The sequence below is a fragment of the Myzus persicae genome, unplaced genomic scaffold, assembly GCF_001856785.1.
Source record: "Myzus persicae strain clone G006 unplaced genomic scaffold, MPER_G0061.0, whole genome shotgun sequence".
NCBI lineage: Eukaryota > Metazoa > Arthropoda > Insecta > Hemiptera > Aphididae > Myzus > Myzus persicae.
The window spans coordinates 54,813-74,730 of NW_019103962.1; the positions used below are offsets into that span (position 1 = coordinate 54,813).

Sequence of the window (19,918 nt, forward strand, 5' to 3'; positions counted from 1 at the left end):
ATAAATATTTTGACTATTAAAAAAAATCAAATATTTTAAAATAAATGTGTAATTAATAAATGGAATAATAACAAATTATATAATTTATGGTTAAGGCAACTTTTTTTTACGTCAAATTACAATAACAGTCATAAAATATGCTGTTTGCTGACATTATTAAACTTATTACCAGTGACAACAGGAAATGATCACTTGGTAAAAACTAAATAGTTGGCTAATATTTCTAATGATTAAATTTTTCTTTTTACTACACATACTTTTCACCAAGTTTTTAACAATTCGTTATGCATTTGTATCAATGTTTTTCAAAAAGCATTGATTTTCCACACAAAGGTCACTGTTTATATTTTGAATATATATGGTGTATTATATTTTAAATAGATAACGTAACCCTCTCTTTATCTTAATACGGATTAAAGGTTATGATTAGGGCTCGTAAGTTCATGCATTTGCATATCAATCTTGCACAGTTGTATTAAATGCTATATAACATAGAAGTCTATTTCAAGGTACAATGGCGAAGTATTAGAAGTTTTATTTTGCATAATTAGAATTTTTGTGCTTTTTCTATTTTATTGGGCATATTATTTACACAATTTTGATTTTCCTATTGACATTATTGTATTAACCTTCATTTTTTTTACTGAAATACTATACAAAAAAATCAGAATTTTAAGAAAAATGCAACAATTTGTATTTTTTCACTAAATTCATTGCATGGGAATGGTCACGACATAAAATGATAAGAAATATGAATGGATATATCTTACTATTTCAAGAATTGCTTATAATTTCTTTTAATTTTAATCTGCATCTTTTTAGTGCAGAGTTTTAGATATTTTAGAGTAGATATAAATATATATTTCTGACATTTCCGAAGCATATTTTGACAGGTTTTTGGTGAATAAGTACATGCTTATTTAGAAATTGTTTAAAGCATGAACTTAAGAGCCCAGATTATGATAATAACCGTGTTAGTAGTAAGGCCTTAATCACAGTTTTAATTATATTGGAAATTATATTCAATTATTATCACAAGTTAAAAAAATTAACCACAAAAATTATTTAACACATTTGTTATAATAAATTATAATAATTGTTTATATTACACTGGAGTGGCGCATCATAATAATCATAATAATAAAATGTACAAAAAAATATATATTATTATTGAGGTCTTTAACACACTCACTCCCTCATTATTGCTGCTGCTGTGTTTAAGTAAAATAAATCATTTACGATAATTTTATATTAATAATAGTATAATAATATAATAATAATAATAATAATAATAATAATAATAATAATAATAATAAAAATAATAATAAAAATAATAATCATCATCATAATAATAAATTATTAAATTGTAGTATGCAGTGGTGGAGACGGATTATTTGTTATTTTTCCACTATAAATGTTCACGTCTATACAGTTTTAGTATAAATATATATATTATACATATATATATTTTTTAATAATACTTATATTGTATACACGCATAAATTAACTATTTTTTTTACATTATTTTCAAACTTAAATTTCTGGGTGTTATTTGAAAACAAAGTGAATACACATAAAAATAATTATCTTTAAGGATTATCAGTCTGCTGTTAATCTTATACAATTGGGAGGCAGCTTAAAAAAATATAATTAAAAAAAAGGGAGAGGATTAATAATACAACACACATATTTGCTAATATAAATAATTGTTATTGCTTTGGAAAAAGTCAAATTATTGTAATTTACTTGGACACAAAAAATTGTTGAGGTCCTCCTCCGCCAGGTCCAGATGGACCTCCCCCTCCTCCTCCACCACGAGTATTGGTGGCATACAATTGTTGCTGGAAATTATGAAATTGCTGGGCATAATTTGGATCAGCTGTGGTTGGACCGATGAATGAATTTGCTGCAGGTGGACCACCCCTAAATCCAACAGGACCACCGCCAGGTCCTGGACCACCTCCACCACCCATTGATGGCGGTAAAGGTTGAGTAGCATCTGGAGGGCCTGGTCCCCCCATCATTCCTCCACCTTTATGTTGCTGGGGTGGAGGACCACCTGTACCACCTCCCATCATCATCATTTGTTGTTGTTGTGGATGACCTGCTGATGGATGATGAAGAGGTCCGCCACCACCAAACATAATATCTGAAGGTCCTCCGTTATAGTTACTACCACTCATTCCCATTCCGCTGTTACCACTTCCTAGTCGTATCATACCCCCTCCTGAACTACCACGCATCATTCCTCGACTATTATTAGGACCACCAGGGGGCATACCTCCCATACCACCTCCACCAGGAGGACCACCGTTACCACACATCATATCATTAATTCCAGCGCCGCCATTACTATTATTGTAACCGCCGCCACCAGAATTTGGAAAATATTGTAAATTGTGTGTAGGTACTTTTCCATCTAGATTAGACAATGGATTTCCACCATTACCAGGTCCACCAGAAAATCTTTGCAAAAAATCTAAGCCAGGTTGTTGCTGTTGTTGTTGATTTTGAGGAGGAGGAGGAGCACCTCTAGGACCGCCACCTCTAGAATTGTTGGGTAAGTATTGTATTGTGTTGGGTGCACTAGGTTTCACCTGTATATTAGCACCACCATTATACAAGCCTCCGGGTCCACCTCCTGCTGGTATTCTAGGCATTAATCTTTGCTGCTGTTGCTGTTGTTGTTGGTATTGTTGTTGTTGCATCATTGATGAAGATTTTGGTGATAATGGACCACCACTAACACAGGAATTGATCATCATACCACCATTCCTACCTCCACCTATTGGAGGCATTCCCATTGGTACTCCACCTCCTGGTCCCATGGACATTCCACCTCCATTAGGACCTGGTGGTGGTGGTCCTTGTCCGATCCCTGGTCCAGGTCCATACATCATTCGACCACCACTACCAGGAGGACCACCCATTCCACTTTCGTGCATTCCACCACTGCCCATTCCCATTGGACCACACATAGGATCATTATTACCACCCATCATGTGCATTGGTGGACCACCTCCTCCACCGAAAGGTGACATCATTCCACCTCCAGGATGGTGATGTCCTGGACCACCAGGATGATGTAAAGAAGGTACTCCACCGCCATGGTTAACAATCGGAGATGATCCTCCACCAGCTACATTATTAGCTAATTGTTGGTTCATTTGAGCCAAAGAAGATATCGGATCAAAATGTTTCATTGGTTGCTGTTGTGATGTTTGAAGACCAGCTGCAACTGCAGCTGCCGCGGCAGCAGAAGGGTTCAAAGGCATATCACCAGGACGAACAATATTATATGATTTCATATTTGAATCAGTCATTATCATGTCCATATTGTTTTGAGATGTAGGGACCCTAAAACAATAAAAACATAACTATATTAGAACGATTAATAGCAATATTACATAATTTATTTAAAATATGATTATTACTACTAACAACATAAAATAACGTGTTTGGCTCAGATTTTATAAATAAATAACATACATTTAGTTTAAATTTATATGCAATACAGACTCATCGGTGCAGATCATTGATTGTTTAATGTATTGTAAATAAATCCAAAATAAAGCAATTAATAAGAATCAACTCACAAATAATGTCTTGGCAATAAGCGTGCAATTCAATTTCTTAATCTTAAATCCCATAAATAAAAATAAATTTGAATTGTCAAAAATGATAATATAGAAAAAAAATTAATTTTGGTGTAGAAGATTTAATTTTTGAATATTTAGTTGGAAAGTATTCTAATATTGGAAAAAATATTACAAAATCTTTCAATGAAAGTATAATATAAAAGAATAGTGACAAATGTTCATTATTTTTAAAATAATATGCGAAATAAGTGAATAACACTAAATACAAAATTAATAACAAAATAATTATAAATCAACTTATACAGTTGAAATGAAGATATTATTAGTTACAATGAACCATGAATAAAATGTACAAATTTGACATTCTCTGAGATAATTAATTAATTTTGATGGAACTTATATTAACTAAATATTTGATATTGTTACAAAGATTTGATCATATTATTTCATTTATATATAAAATTCAACTAGATTGACTTACGAGGGAGACATCGTTGAAGTAGTTGTAGTAGTAGAGGACGATGAATCTTTCAAACCTGTATTAGGTTGTTTTTGAATGGTAAGTTCTTGACCATCAAATGTATTAAGGTACTGAATGTGTTGAGGAGAAGGAACAGGCATTAAATTAGGTTCATCTCCTCTTTTAGATAGCTGTTTATTGTTGTGACAAAATAATCCATCTACAAAGGTAATAATAAATAATAAGTTACAAAATAAATTAATATAATTTATATTAAACTATATACCAGGAGATTGTTGACCACCACCACTAGGTTGACCCGGAGTAGCAATGTTAGATGAGGGTGAAAATTCGTTGGACATCGGTCCTTTTTGTTGTTTCATAGATGAACAAGAATTGTGGCCGGGTGACATATGAACTGGTGTACCTGGATTACTGGATTGTAGTCTTGATCCATTGCTACCAGGAGATCGTACAGCAGTAGGGCTCATATTTGATGAAGGTCGACCACCAGCTGGAGAGTTAAGTGCTGAACATGTGCGAGGAGATGGCAACGACAAATTGCTATTTGTTACTCCAGTACCATTGCCAGCTAATGGTGAGTTGGGGCTACAACTTGGTACTGAAACAATAGGAACGCTAGCAGATCGAGCTACTGTTTGATGGTAAGAAGGCGGTGGCCCACAACGTCCTCCATTATCTTTCTTCTTCTCATCTTCATTGCCAAACATTGATTTTGGCCAATCAGATGAACATGATGTGGGTGTCTTAGGTGGCAATAAGAGGTCACCTGCAGAATTAGTTGCTGCTGCAGCTGTTACAACAGCATCTACATCCAAATCATCATCAATAGAAGGCATTAAATCGTCCATACCACCACTTCCACTGCAATTGTCTAACGGACCTCCAACAGAAGAGGATGACGATGTAACAGGTGGGGGTTGCTGTTGAGAAGGTCCTCCACCACTATTTGAGTTTTCAGGAAATAACACTAGTTGAAGTTTTCGTAAAGTCGCTTGTTGTTCTTCACGATGTTGTCTTTGTTGTGGAGTCAAATTTTCATCAGGTACTTGAACACCTAACACAATAAAAATATTATAAAATATGTAGTGTTAAAAAAAATGTTAAAGGGTACATAATAACATAAATAAAAAAGAGCTTTCAACTCATTATGTTTATAAGAATAAAAATTTTAATTGACTTGCGACAAGAAAAGAGAACAGAGATTACTTAATGCTCATTTATTGTATTTTACACATTATGTAAATTAAATAAGTGAAACATACTAACTTTTTTTTTTTTTTTGAGGCTTTAAATTTTGCATTAAGTTTAGGCATTAAATTTTAATCATTTATAACTGTTTATTATGTATTTGTTATTATAAACATAATTTCACTTAAATTATCTGTGAAATACTTATGAATGGGGTTTATGGTTTCCAATGAAATACTCACCAGTTAATGAATGGTGTGATGTTCCTCCTAGCGATGAATTTCCACTACCTATAGGATCATCAAAGTCAGCTAAAGATGGCATCATAGAAGCTAAAGAATTGTGGCCACCTGGTGAACCACCTGGGCCTGAAGGTACTGATACTGGTGGTCCACCAGATGATGACATAAGACTATCCATAGAGGATGGTTGACATTTATTAGGGCCACCCATAGTCATCATGTCAGACATACCATGGTGGTGAGGAGGTCCACCCATTCCAAGAGAACCTCTATGGTGAAGTGCACCAGAAGGATGATGTGGAGGAGGATGATGAGGATGGTGAGGACCACCACCCATCATTGGTCTATGACCGCCATCCATCATATTAGATGGATGATGTGGATTTGGGTGGTGCTGCTGATGATGTGGGTTGTGATGATCCATTAAATCCAAGTCCATACCATTCATGGGCATTCCACCACCGCTTCCAGGCCCCATAGAACATAAATTTCCTAAAATTGAAAATTAACAGTAATTTTAGTAAAACATTCAAATTTAAATAATTTCAAATAAATACCATGCTGATTCATCATTGAACCAGGACCAGGACCCATCATTGATTGATTTGAATTATTGCTGTTTATTAACATTCCAGGACCCATTGGTCCTCCACCACCATGAGCTGACATACCCATAATACCATTATTCCCAGGACCACACATTGATCCCATCATATTATGATTTGAAGGATGTTGTAGCTGTTGAGGTCCAGAATCATTGATATTGTTTCCCTTAAAATTACAATTAAAATTAAATTTTGACTTTTTTTAATGTCCATTATAAATTAAAAAATATAAATATGTAAGTAGAAAAATAGTGGAATATAACACTATTAACCATTCAACAATACGATCAATCCTAAAGTGAGAATCATAACGATGTGTTAATTACTCAGGTTCTAGAAACCTTATGAAAAAAGGAGATGTAAATAATAATTATCATTGGATCGTTCGTGGTTGTTTAGATACTATAATTCTTCATTGCTATGGACTAGCGTACCGTGTCCCGCCATAAAGGTAATTACGGGGTGACAAAAGGCGTATAAACCAGGTACAGGTTATACACAATATAATATGAGGGATGCGACGTGTTTAAAGATGATAAGCAATTTTCTATTAGAATATTGTAAACGAGTCTGTTGATTCTGGGAAAAACTGTAATAATACTTAGTCACACTTATGATTAATAATTCATAGGTGCATAGTTATCTCGAATACCACATAATAAATATTCGACTATACACATTGCGACGCCCGGGATGCGCTCTCAAGAAAATTGTATCGCGGCGTGGGCCGTTAGTATTTCTCGGTACGATAGTCGGCGGACACAGCATCCGTGGGAACGATAATCGTACCAAGAGGGCTAGGAGAAGTAGAGGGTAGGCCTATACAGGAAACCCCCGAACAGCCCACATTCAGATGTGATTTGACCAGATGAGCCAGAGCACCTTCACGCTAGTCAGTCTTTTGATTGTATTATTTTGGACTTGGAATAATTTCGAACAGTTAATTATATATTTGGACTTAGAAAATATTCGATTCAACCCGATATTTTTCTGAACACTGAGTAATTTTTTGTGACAAATATTCTAGCACAGATTATTCAATCCACAGTTTTAAATTACATTTGTTTCTTTTATTAAATAATAATAAATACTACATCATACAACAAGCGTTGCAATATTAAATAAATACACCTCATCCTATTCCCCTCATCGACACCTGTAGTCGCCAGACCACTATAGTATGTTAAATAATATGTTCTACTTTATTATTTTTATCACACATACTTTATTATTTCTTAAAAATATTACTATGATTTTATGTTATAAGAACATTTTAAAATATCTTAAGACTCAGTTTAAAGTAAAATTTCATATTATTATTAGTGAAAACTGAATGAAAAATTATTAATTTATAAACTATAATATACTTTAGATTCAAGTACACCATAATCAATGCAAAAGGGTGTTCTATACCTATTTCTTTGACATTTGACAAGATTTAATCAAGACAATTTGTAAGTTACTCATATTCAAAACTGTAAGAACTCTATGGAGACCAAACTAAAAAAAACAATCGGTCAAAAGTTGTATGGAATACAACAATTGATATCTTACGATAATTAATTATTTTGATATTAAAAAAAAAAAATTCAAAGTATTTATCAAAGAAAAATATTTCTGACGTTTAATTACTTATTTGTAATCACTAGCTAGGGACTTCTTATCCTTAAAAAATTAATTGAGAAATGAATTCACCGAACAGATTTCTAAATCATTAAGCTTATGTTTTGAACAGTATAAAAAAACATGCAAATCTCTGTAAGTCTTTAGCCCTAGTAACTAACGCTTGTTATAGTATTAATAATCATGATCTATTTTGTGTAATAAAATCCCCTGCACAATTAATACAGTAAAAAGTGAAATTTGCCTAATGCAATCACTGGTTTATGAAATCAAAAAATAACCTACAACAAATCACATGTTTATAATTTTGATTTAAATTTTTATTAGTGTTGCCGGATTGTATTATTGAATCACTTTAAAAATTTAAAATAATTAAAATCAGAGCTGATTTGAATCATAAGTTATGATTAAACTTTTAATTTAGTTGATAGTGATTTCGGCATTATGAACTAGTAAAAACAAGTAACTAATGAAATATAATGAAACTATAATGTATACCTATTACCTATGTCAACACTACACGACACGCGACACTGCTGTGTTGTACCGTACATGTAGTAATAATTCTATTTCTGGTCAGGCATCGTTATCTTAGATAAGTCACATATCTACTACAGACTATTACTGTACATTACTAATTAAGACATAATGATCGTATATACGATGGTTTTAATACGTATTTAATGTATCAATATCATATCACTATACTGGTAAACAATGCCTTCTATAAATCAGAAGACAGAAATGAGATATTCAAGATTACTAGTCATAATTATTTGGACTAGGTAAATGTAACATAAAAATCAGTAAATATAGATTTAATAAGATTATGATAGTCTACCCTTTGTAAGAAATTTTCAATATTTCAATATTTTTAATAAAATAATTTACTTAAGTTTATAATAAATTAATTAAATAGTTTCTTAAACAATATAAAAGTAGAAAATATCCTTGGCACACTAGATCAAACACTCATTTAATTAAGAAATAATAATATTAAGTCATATTTTGTATGAATAAAAGTATAGTTATTTTGCTATAATAAATGCACAATAGATAGAAGCAATAAATATTACACTAACATACTATTATTGATTATAAATATTAGCATTTGTAATCAATGATATTATTGTTAAATAAGTGGGCATAACTTTTTTTTTACTCTTTGAATTAAAATTATTCATTGGTATGATAAATAGAATTTCCATTCCTAAAAAATAATGATAAAAAATATATGAGAAATATAGTTGAGACATAGGGTGCTTCGGCCCATGGAAAACCACAGGGCGAGCCTATGGGCACTGCTTATAACATTTAGCAATCAGTAAGTAATGCCATGGCAATACATTGAAACTTTTATTAACACATATGTATAAACTAAAACAAATATTGCATATCAATTGGATATAATTGATTAAAACTAACCTGATGATGATTCCACATAGGCATTCTTGCTCCAGGTTGTTGTTGCATCATTGGATTTTCCATTGAGGCACCTGATGGACTATTACTGTTTTTCATTGCTCTTGAATAAGGTGTACCACCGCCATATTTCGGTTGTCCGCCATGAGGAGCCATACCTTTGTTAAGTTGTTGTTGATGTTTCATTTGTTGTTGGGATGCAACCACATTATTCATCCACTGTCCAGGGTTTTGTCTATTAAACTGGTTAACTTTTAATGGATGTTTCTAATAAAATTAAAAATGCATTAGATTTTATTTTTATATGGGTTATTGAGAATTTTCAGTTGACATATAAAAATATTTCACCATACCTCTAGGAATTTTTTTGTTCGTGGTTGAGCACAATGATAAGCTATAATAGTAGGATATTGGCCAGCTAATACAGATTCAGCTGATTTGTTTGCTAAGCTCGTGGAAAATACAAAAATCTGACTTTGTTGTTGCATGTACTGTTGTTGTTGGGCATCCATATTTCCACTAGTTGTATTTGATTGTTTGTTTCCTGTAGCATTCGCACCTAAGACATTGCTCATTAATGGTTGTACTCCACCAGAACCATCAATTAAATCTGATGGCCCTCCACTGCCACTACTCATTGAAGAAAGTACAACTCGATCACACGATTCTAAAAAAATATTGTTTAATATCTAAAATTAAATTAAATAATTTAAGTCATACCAAAGTCAGATTCAACAGTAGTTGTGGTTGTGCTTGTAGTATTGTTATCTTCTACTTTAATGCCACTGTTATTACTGGAATCTTCGTGCTTAACTGAAGACACCATATAATAATTTTAGTACCGGCAATTTTTTTTTTTTTTTTTAAGGCAATAATCTAGAATTAATACTCACTTTGACTAAGGCAAATATCATTCGACATTAGCTGTTGTTTTTGATCTGTGTTAGAAGAACCTGGAGAAGTATTGCTACTAGCACTTCCACCAACACCACTTTTATTATCAGCTACATCCCCACCAGCATTATCTATTAAAGCTGTCATATCAGATTCGGTTTTGATAATTCTGTCCAAATCGTGATGAAGTTCACTACTATTATTATCAGGTGTTTTGATCATTTGATTATCATCCCCAGCATTAGGTTCCCCTTCACTACTAAATGATGAAGACTTGTTTTCGATGTATTGCTTCTCCTTGATCATCACACGCGTGAGCTTATGTGATAATAAATCTTGTGGAGCTGTTGAAATAGAACATCAACCAAATTAATTAAATAGATAGGCACTAATGATAATTATACAATCAAAGTTATGGATGTATAATTTAATGATTTAACATATCTATTAATTTAATTCAAAATTATAATTAGTGAGGTATAAATATCTTTAATCACATCTATTCAAATAGATTTGAGTAAAATATTTTCAACAAAATCATAAATTATGAAAATAACACTTTTAAATTTTTTTATATTTGTTTGTTTATTTATTTTATTTATTCATTAAGTGACACTCTCGAAGGTTAATAAGATACAGAAATACATTAGAGTGGAATAATACAAAACACAGCATGCATATAACATAAATTAACAACAATATTTAGTAGTTTATAGATGAATGATAAATCTGTATTTAGCTGTCTAGATTCTAAAGTAGGTATTTGGCATAATATGGAGACATCTTTTGCTGGATAACTAACCAAACCAATTCCATGGGTAATAAACAAGAATCATGTTAGAAATTTCTCAAGTTTATCTTTAAGGCCAACTTGAGTTGGGTTACAGACAATTAAAGAATTGGGTAGGATTATTAAATTCTGAGCTATATCTTTTCAAAAATCCTTATATTCTAATATAATCCTAAGTGAATAGTTTTGCTACAAATTAGATTAATATGTTCAGTTAAGCCTTGATTAAGCCTAAGTCCTTTGATAAAGAACCTAACGCATATATTTAAGATTAAAATCCACAATTTTATAATCAGAAGTTATTTTTTGTTTACAACGACAAAATGAAATAAATGTACATTTGGAATTATTCAAATTCAAGCCATTGTAAGGTCTAGTTTATCTAAGCCCTCATGTCTCAGGTAACTAGTTACTAAAATATATTTAAAAACCAGTGTAACCACTGTCTACTCACAACAGCATGATATAAAATTAATTTATATTTAGTTATCAATAACTAATAATTATTAGTAAGTAATAAATATCAATGAAATAACCAATAAATTTAATGTAAATTCATCATGATAAATATCTTCTGAGTTAGATATAAAATATTTAAACCATACCCAATCATATGGCATATCAATATTTAACATTCAAGTTGGTAGCACAATGCAAATTATTAGGGTCTGTCTATACGCAGTCGATTAGACCACCACCGTCGTTATCATTTTGTGATTATCAAAAACAAAGTTGTTATCATATCGTATCATCCATTATAATAAATACATACATTACATTTTTCATATAATATAATATAATAACATATTATTATATAAATTGTATAATAAATCTTTTATTTTATAATATAGGCACCTATACTTGACTGCTAGTAGAATTTGATGCATATTTTTTGCATACACAGCAATTGCAATTTTCTTAACACGTGTAGGTAATCTATATTACAATATATTTTAAAATACGGAACCTTAAAGTACCTATAAGACGGGACTTCTGGCCATAGAAATGGAACTATTTAAAATAGTTAATATTTAGTATTAACTATTTAATATGTTATTAATAAACTGAAATGGAACATTAATATAAATATAGTATCTTAAAAATTTAAAAATTTAATAAAGGTGCCTAAACAATACAGTAATCAGAGTGTAAAGTCCTACTATTATGGTAGTAAAAATTATTAATTAATAATTATACTACTATTTGCAAATTAAATGTTTATCTTACCTCAATAGTCAAATAATTATCTCAATTTTTCTCTATTATGGGAAATTAGGTAGTGGCTCGATAGGGAAGGCGTAATATAATTTTTTATATATCATGACCAAAGTAAAGTTATTATTTACTAGTTAACTCTTTAGTTTAAGCACTTTCTAAAAACTTCTAACACTATTAAAACTATTTTTGATTAACTGAGATTATTTAATAATCATTGCGTCATCTGTGTACAAAAAAAAAAAAATATATATATTATTGAAGATAACTTTTCTAATATTAAGATTGTATCATCTATGCTGGAGGACTTTGTTGAAAGAACTTGTACACAGATTGCATGTGTTAAGAAAATTGAAATTGCTGTATATGCAAAATATGCATCAAATTCTACTAGCAGTCAAGTATAGGTGCCTATACTATAAAATAAAAGATTTATTATACAATTTATATAATAATATGTTATTATATTATATTATATGAAATAATGTAATGTATGTGTTTATTATAATGGATGATACGATATGATAACAACTTTGTTTTTGATAATAACAAAATGATAACGACGGTGGTGGTCTAATCGACTGCGTATAGACAGACCCAAATTATTATAGTTTTATCAATATAATATAGTTTTTGGACCCCTGATTTTGTGAAATTGTAACAGTTGCTGATGATCAAGATGAACTAGACAAGTTAAAATTGAATACAATGGGAATGGTTGTCTAAGTCACTTTGAAGATGAAGTATACTATCAAATGAGTTAATAGTTGTATATAGTCTTAGGCTGTCTGCAAATAGTTAGAATTTGAAACATTTTAATATTGGAAAAATATAATTTATAAAAATTAGAAATAAAAAGAGATAAATGACCACCTTGGGGTACACTACCAGGTGGTGTGCTAAATTTTTCAAAGCTTTGATTTTGCTCTGAGAAGTCAATTAACATCAGACATTTTGTTATTTTTAAGTTTATATAGGTACATATCATATATAATATTATGGTTACCTATCTTAAGTCTATCTTCCATACCATTTTGAATACCACCATAAGTCACAATTTATATAATTTAATATGAACATATTAAAATAATTGATAAGATAGAAAATATATTATTTTATGAATACACAATGTATCTAAATTAAATTTTAGAATTTAGGACAAGGATAGATTATAAGCCATACAATTTTTATTTTTTTATTCAGTTTAAGTTTAATGATAAATATTTAACAAATTCTTTATTTTTACGATATCTATAGTAAAAATGTTTAAATTAGAATGATACAATAAAATTTTTTTGCAAAATTCAAACAGTAAAAAGTTTGAAATATGAAGTGTTGAACACATACAATAAGGTATAACGAGGAAAATATTATTAGATAACAAATATTAAGACAATTAAACAAATATATTTGTAATAAGTGATGGGTACAGATTTGAAATAAAGTCATGATTCATCATTGAATACATAAGCGAAAACAAGATAATAAAAAGTGTGTTAAAAAATACAATAATTAAAAAAATGTTTTTCAGTATATCTTTAACTTATAATCAGCAAATATGATATTTAAATAATGATTATAATAATAAGGTATATAAGGTTTCAACTTTATTGCATTTGCAACTTTTTAGCACTGTGATTTATTACTTTTTAAGTTTTTAATGTGTTTTGTGAAATGTATAGTTTAAATTTAATTGTTAATTTTGTTTTTCCTATAAGATTAGTGAAATAGCAATTATTCAAAATGCTGCATGATATTTTAACTTTTAATATAATATTAAAAGATATTTGATTTTAAATCTTACTTTTGTAAGTATTTTTTTACAATTAAACAAACATAATTTTACCACAATTTTTAGTGCCACAGAGTTAAGTTAAGGGGTCATCCACCACTCGATCTTTAAAGGAATATTGGACGATTGTATTAAAGATTAATTAGATTAATATCGGTTGATAACGTATAATCTTAAACACACCTTAAAGTTTTATATAGGTACAAAAACAAGTAAGTATTTATTAGCAAAAAAAAACATATAATTTTCCGATGAAGAAATAATAAAAGAAGAATAATATCACAAAATGTATTATTATGCTGCATATAATAATGAAAATTAAAAAGTGGTCGATCAGCAGATACCTATTTAACATTTTTAATGTAGTTCACTTGTTGGAAAAGGTTAGCTACAACATCCTGGTTTAATTATTGTTAAAATTTATAACGGAGTATATAAGGCACACTTTTTTTAGTAGCAAAAAAAGTTAACAAAAATTGGTGTGTAGTTTTTCTATGTGTGCAATTCCATTTTAACCCAATTTCTGCTTAACAATGTATAGAATTTAAATTATTTTGGTTATCTATACGTCATGAGGTAAGATACTTAATGTAATGAAATAGATTAAATAAAAGACATACAATTATTTTACTTTAATGCAAATACGTAACATTGATTAAAATTAGATAATAATATTTGAACTAAAAAAATTGATTAGATAGAAAGGTTAATATTTTTGCTGATCAACAATGTCATAATAATGATAATTAAGTTCATTTTAATTACCTCAATTTGTAATGTAGGATATAAAATTCATATTTATGTTTGTATTTATTTTACTATTAGTTATTGTTACATTTAGTTAACATTTTGAGAATCTATATGGAGTGTTCTTAGGTTGAGTAATCACATTCAATTTGTATAATTATTACTTATCTTAATATAGGTACCTATAATTTTAATTTTACTAATTTGAAAAGTATTTTAGGTGTTTTTGAAAATAATAAAATAACCTTTGAAAATAAAATGGGAATTGACAAATATATTTCAAAGAATTAAGAAGCTTAGCTTTAGGTAAACTTCAAAAGTAAAATTCAATATTTTCATGCTTAACAATAAAAAAAAATTTTTTTATCCCTGAATGATTTCAGTTATCGAGAATTCGCTGTATTAAGTTAATGACTTTACAGAGTATTTTGACTACAGTTACTATCAATGATACCTACTTATTGATTACCTATAGTTTCTTTAAAAGTGTGGTTGATTTAACTTGATATCCAATATCACAGATAGTCTAAGACTATATAGTTACCTATTAGTTAATAATAGTAATCAAAGATAACTGGGGAGATAACCAATAAGCACCAAATATACAGTTTCAAAAATCCTCAATGGTAAAATTATTAAAACCAATTAAAATGGCAAGGAAAATTATTGTAATGCTGCAATTAAGTACGTACATACATTAAGATAAGATATGATGAGTAAACTGGCATACTAATCAAAAATAGAATTATTTAATATTTTAAAAAGACTTTAACCTTTGTCCTTGCCAATTCTACGAACCTAATTCTTTTAGAAAAAAAAATACTATAAAACTTAATATAAAGTTATTACAAAAACAACGTTGAACGGAATACTTTTACATAATACATATACATCTATATTGCCTTCATATTAGTCATCATGCTTAGATAGGATTAATACTTAGGTATACAAATAAGAACATATACCTATTATATGTCTGTTGTTTTAACTGTAAAATGACCTGTATAATTTCTCAAGCTGTTCAACTTTTTTATACAATGGTAGGAAAGAATATAAATAGGTAGAATGGTATCTTCTTTTGATTAAATATTGTAAAAAAAATAATACAACAGACAGGTAGTTGTAGGTTAGAACTGGGGTTTAAACATAATTTTGTACTTCTGTAGGGTAGAGCAACTGAGCAAATTACTGGTCAACATCATCAAACAGTGATACGCTAAAAAATAGCTAGGAAAATACATAAAACATGTAGGTACCTACGAACAAACAATGGTCAGGACGTACACAACACTAACACGACACACCTAACCCGAGAAAACTTAACATAATGCTACAATAAGGATGTTACAACTCACATGGACAATTTATAATCACTGTGGTGTAATGTCGGTACTAGACAAATGCATGCATAGTCACCATGCGTTATGGCACTGTCCTGCGTTTGTTTCGGCCATTTGTTTCGCCACCGCCAGTGTCATCCGATTGCAGTTGGGCCGTGTCTTGTGGCATGATCTTCACAGCCTGCGGACTGCGAACGCACGTGACAAGACCATTAGCGAGACGGATGCGACCTCCAGCACGATTGGCTCGATGGACTTGGCTGGTTTACCGTAAAACGTGCGCGACAGTCATAGGGCACGGAAAGGGCCAGGGCGGTATGGACAGGTGACTACAGCGACGGTATGTCGCAGCGAACGTTCAGTACACGGGAAATCGGTGCGGCGGCCGACAAGAACAACGTTAACGCGCGCGCGTCCAAACCAACGTGATCGGAACGAATGACGGTGGCGGGCGCGCTCGTTACGGAGACGGCCCCAGAACGCGCGATAACGTACCAAAGACGAGACCGCAGACTACGATAGTTTAAATCGTGTGCTTGTGGCCCAACGACGCCGAAAATGACGCGACAACAACGACAAAGGCGACGGCAAAACACAATTTACCGGGCGAAATGGCACTGATTCGGATCATAGACGGCGGTGTGCTGGTTGGTTGATGTCGCTGGTGACAATAATAAAACCCAATGTTACACACACACAAGCGCGCGCGTACATACACACTGACGTACACGCACGCACGCACGCGCGGTAACTCTGCACACACTTTAACGCACGCACACACGCACACGCACGCGCGCACACACGATAATACATGCTTTGGCACGGCGGTGTGTGGTGGCGGGTCGGTCGGCGTTTTGCGATGGTGCGAGGGGTGTAGAGGAGGTACGGGTGCCGCGGAGTGGCGGGGTAAATAAATAAAAACACGGAGACGGCGGCGGCGCATCGGCCATTTTGACGGTAACCCGCTGCGTGGAGGTAAAAACGACGCGCGGCCGAACGGTGTGTGCGTTTGTTGCCGTTCTTGGAGGTACATCGTCAAACGCTGCCGCCGCCATCGACTCCGTAGCGCTCTTAAAGACGATGTCGGAGGAATAATGATAAAATATGGGTAGCTATTGTATTATAAAAACCGCGTCACCGCGAAGCTACAATGTTTTACCGCAATGAAGTCGCAATGGTTTCGAACAATAAAATTTAAGATTTTTTGGCATAACTCTAGTTTAACAACCTATCGATTTTTAGATTTCTTAATTTCCACAATGGGTGTTCTAGGGTGTTGTATAAAAATGTAAAAAAAGTCCGACAAATTTCGTTTTTAAGTTATCGATAAAATCTTCATTAAGTACATTTTTTCCATAACGCGAATTTTCTTTAAAAAAGTTACTTAGAATGGTAAGCACCGATAACTTCAAAACGAACTATGCCCAACTTTCTTCTTACATTCTTATAATTTACCGCAAAACACATATTTTTCTTTGTTTACCTCTGGGTTACATAAGCCATAACAAAACATTTGAACGATTCTAAAAAAAATGATAGAAAATTGTTTTTTAACAATTTATTTTAGGCATGTATCATTTTTGAACATAATATTTCTTAATAAAATATTTTTAGTGATGTGTTTTATTTTCGTATCTAATAGCTTTCGGATATAATACTTTTCTACCAAAACATTTGTCGGATATAATATTTGTTGTAAATATATTTGTGATATTCAGGGTGACACTACCTAATACCTATATAGCAATATCTTTTTCTCTAGACATTTATTACATATGTTTTACCTTTTTTTAATAATTGAGAAAAAAAATATGTGTTCATTATTTGTTATCATTTTAAAAACATTTTCCACATTCTATCAATCAAATAATTTAATTTTACCTAATATTACCAAAAATACTTAACCAAAATTTAAAATTAAACAACTGTTTTCTAGTTTATAATCAGTTTTCAAATTTAAATAAAAACAAATATGTTTATAAACTGTAATTTTAATTCTAAAATTTGGGAAATAATTGTATTAACTTTAATAGTCTTATGATCGTTGTATAAGTATTTATAGGTTATTAACATGATGTACAATTTTTTTCATTTTTAGGTCTTAAATGCATTTTTGTAGGTTTATTAGAGCATCACTTCATCAACATCTAGGTCCTATAATAATTATTAACAAAATAACGACCCGATCAGTACCCCAAGACAGTGGCGGAGCAAACTTTTTGAGTCTTTGAAGCAAATTGTATACATTTTTAATATTTTTACCACCAACCATCCCTTTTATTACATCAAAATGATAATTTACCATGTTGAAGCTATGAAGCAATTGCTTCGAATAGTATTATATCCCTCTGATGCCTGACTGCCCCAAGATGCATGCGAGTACCTAATATTATATAATAGGTTATGCATGTAGGTATATAGTCCGATCGTTGAGGCTGGATGAAAAAAAACACCGAAAAAATGCTTTGCAATTTATATACCCACTTTACCTACACAAATATCATAATAGGTATTAAATAAACAGTGGAATTATAAATTGGCATACGTATAGTACTATAGTACGTACCTATACTGAAAAAATTGTTGTTCTCTAATTCTTAATACACGCTTCGAACTATTTGGCATTTTAATAATTGACGTTTTTCATGTATTTGCTGCAAATATTTAGACGTTGATTTTAACCCCCTCCTCTCCTCTCAAATCACTAAAATTAATCTAAAATGGTGAAACTTATTCAGAAAATGAAAAGCAAATAATTGCAAATGAAATTTTAGAATTTACAAATTATACACAATGCCGCAAATTAAATTTCATGTTTGGTAGCGGGAGAGGGGGTAACTTCGTAGAGCCCTTCACTTTGGCCGATCCATTCTGGCCAACACTAAACAAATTTATTGAAAAGTTTATTTTGACATTTTTATATCAAAATTGTAATTTTGTAAACATTTTTACTAATTTCTGTCAACCTCCCCCAGTTTGTTTTAAAATTTTAAAAAGTAGTTTGCAATTATTTGATTCACTAAGGGTTGGTGTCGGTTCGAAACGGATCTGGCATTCGAACTAATTGAGGAAGGGGAGACTGACCAAAATTGGCAAACAATTCTTCCAAATTACTATTGTAATTTGCAAATTCCGAAAATAGTGTCAAATTATTTTCAAAATATTCTTTGCATTACTTTGGATTCATTTTAGTTATGTGAGAGTGCTAACTTCATAACCATTATATAGACATAGAATAAATGTTATATGATGTTAGATGTTTATATACCTAGTTTATTATTCAAGTAATTATAGTGGTGAAAATATGAAATGGCTAATCTACATTTTTAATAAACTTTATAAGCCATTAGGTACACATTTAATTAAACTGTAATGTGTCATGTGTGCTAATTATTACAACTTAAATTACATTGTTTTTTAATAAATAATTATTAGAATAATATAGCTGAAATTTTTATAATAATATCAACTAGGTATTCAAGTACCTAACCTAACTGTACTATAAAAATAGGTAGTTGATATTTATTTATAATAAACTTGATAGGCCATTAAACATTTATTATTTATAATTTATAAATTTAAGTAATCATACTAATAGAATAACGGATTATCTTAATTTCTAACAAATTTCATAAGTCGATATGACATTATTATCACAAATTACAAATTTAGTTAGACTTTTAAGTTTAAAATGTGTGTCTAATAAGTAGGGCGGAGGACTTGTATAGCTCTAAAAAATCACCAAATATGCACTAAAATGTACAAAATGTGCATAATAAATATGCATTTTAAAATTATTATGCATATTATAATGCATTACAAATAAGATTATTTGTATGAATATATTTGATTTTAATTTTGATGTCAGCGACCGACGTCAACGTGACTCGCGCGTATTGATAATATCTTATGCAGTGAACAATATCTGTACATAAATAAAATTAATAACCGGAAAATAAAATAATCTAATCGACCAT

At 30.8% G+C, this 19,918-nt stretch overlaps 1 protein-coding gene across 4 annotated transcripts; it reads right to left on the minus strand.

The window, feature by feature from the left end:
* Positions 1-1,146: 1,146 nt before the first annotated feature.
* On the minus strand, positions 1,147-16,273 carry LOC111036962 (protein BCL9 homolog). Of its 4 annotated transcripts, none has more exons than XM_022319291.1 (10): positions 15,957-16,273; positions 10,057-10,401; positions 9,884-9,976; positions 9,517-9,830; positions 9,167-9,430; positions 6,071-6,284; positions 5,514-6,005; positions 4,487-5,137; positions 4,081-4,279; positions 1,147-3,357 (listed from the first exon to the last, which is right to left on the minus strand). In XM_022319291.1, exons 2-10 carry the CDS (start codon positions 10,361-10,363, stop codon positions 1,743-1,745), a joined length of 4,149 nt encoding a protein of 1,382 aa, XP_022174983.1. In that variant the 5' UTR covers positions 10,364-10,401; positions 15,957-16,273; the 3' UTR covers positions 1,147-1,742. The 4 variants fall into 4 exon arrangements, with proteins under 4 accessions (XP_022174983.1, XP_022174982.1, XP_022174981.1 ...); XM_022319288.1 differs by having other exon boundaries at positions 1,743-3,357; positions 4,346-5,137; XM_022319290.1 differs by lacking the exon at positions 9,884-9,976 and having other exon boundaries at positions 4,346-5,137.
* Between the last annotated feature and the right edge of the window lie 3,645 nt (positions 16,274-19,918).

What these genes read in the sequence shown, in the direction of transcription:
- LOC111036962 (XM_022319289.1), bottom strand. Translation starts at nt 10,363, where the DNA reads ATGATCAAGGAGAAGCAATACATCGAAAACAAGTCTTCATCATTTAGT. An exon ending in TACTGTTGAATCTGACTTTG is followed by an intron (nt 9,831 to 9,883) that starts GTATGACTTAAA and finishes ATATTTTTTTAG; the next exon opens with AATCGTGTGATCGAGTTGTA. An exon ending in ATCACACCATTCATTAACTG is followed by an intron (nt 5,138 to 5,513) that starts GTGAGTATTTCA and finishes TTATTGTGTTAG; the next exon opens with GTGTTCAAGTACCTGATGAA.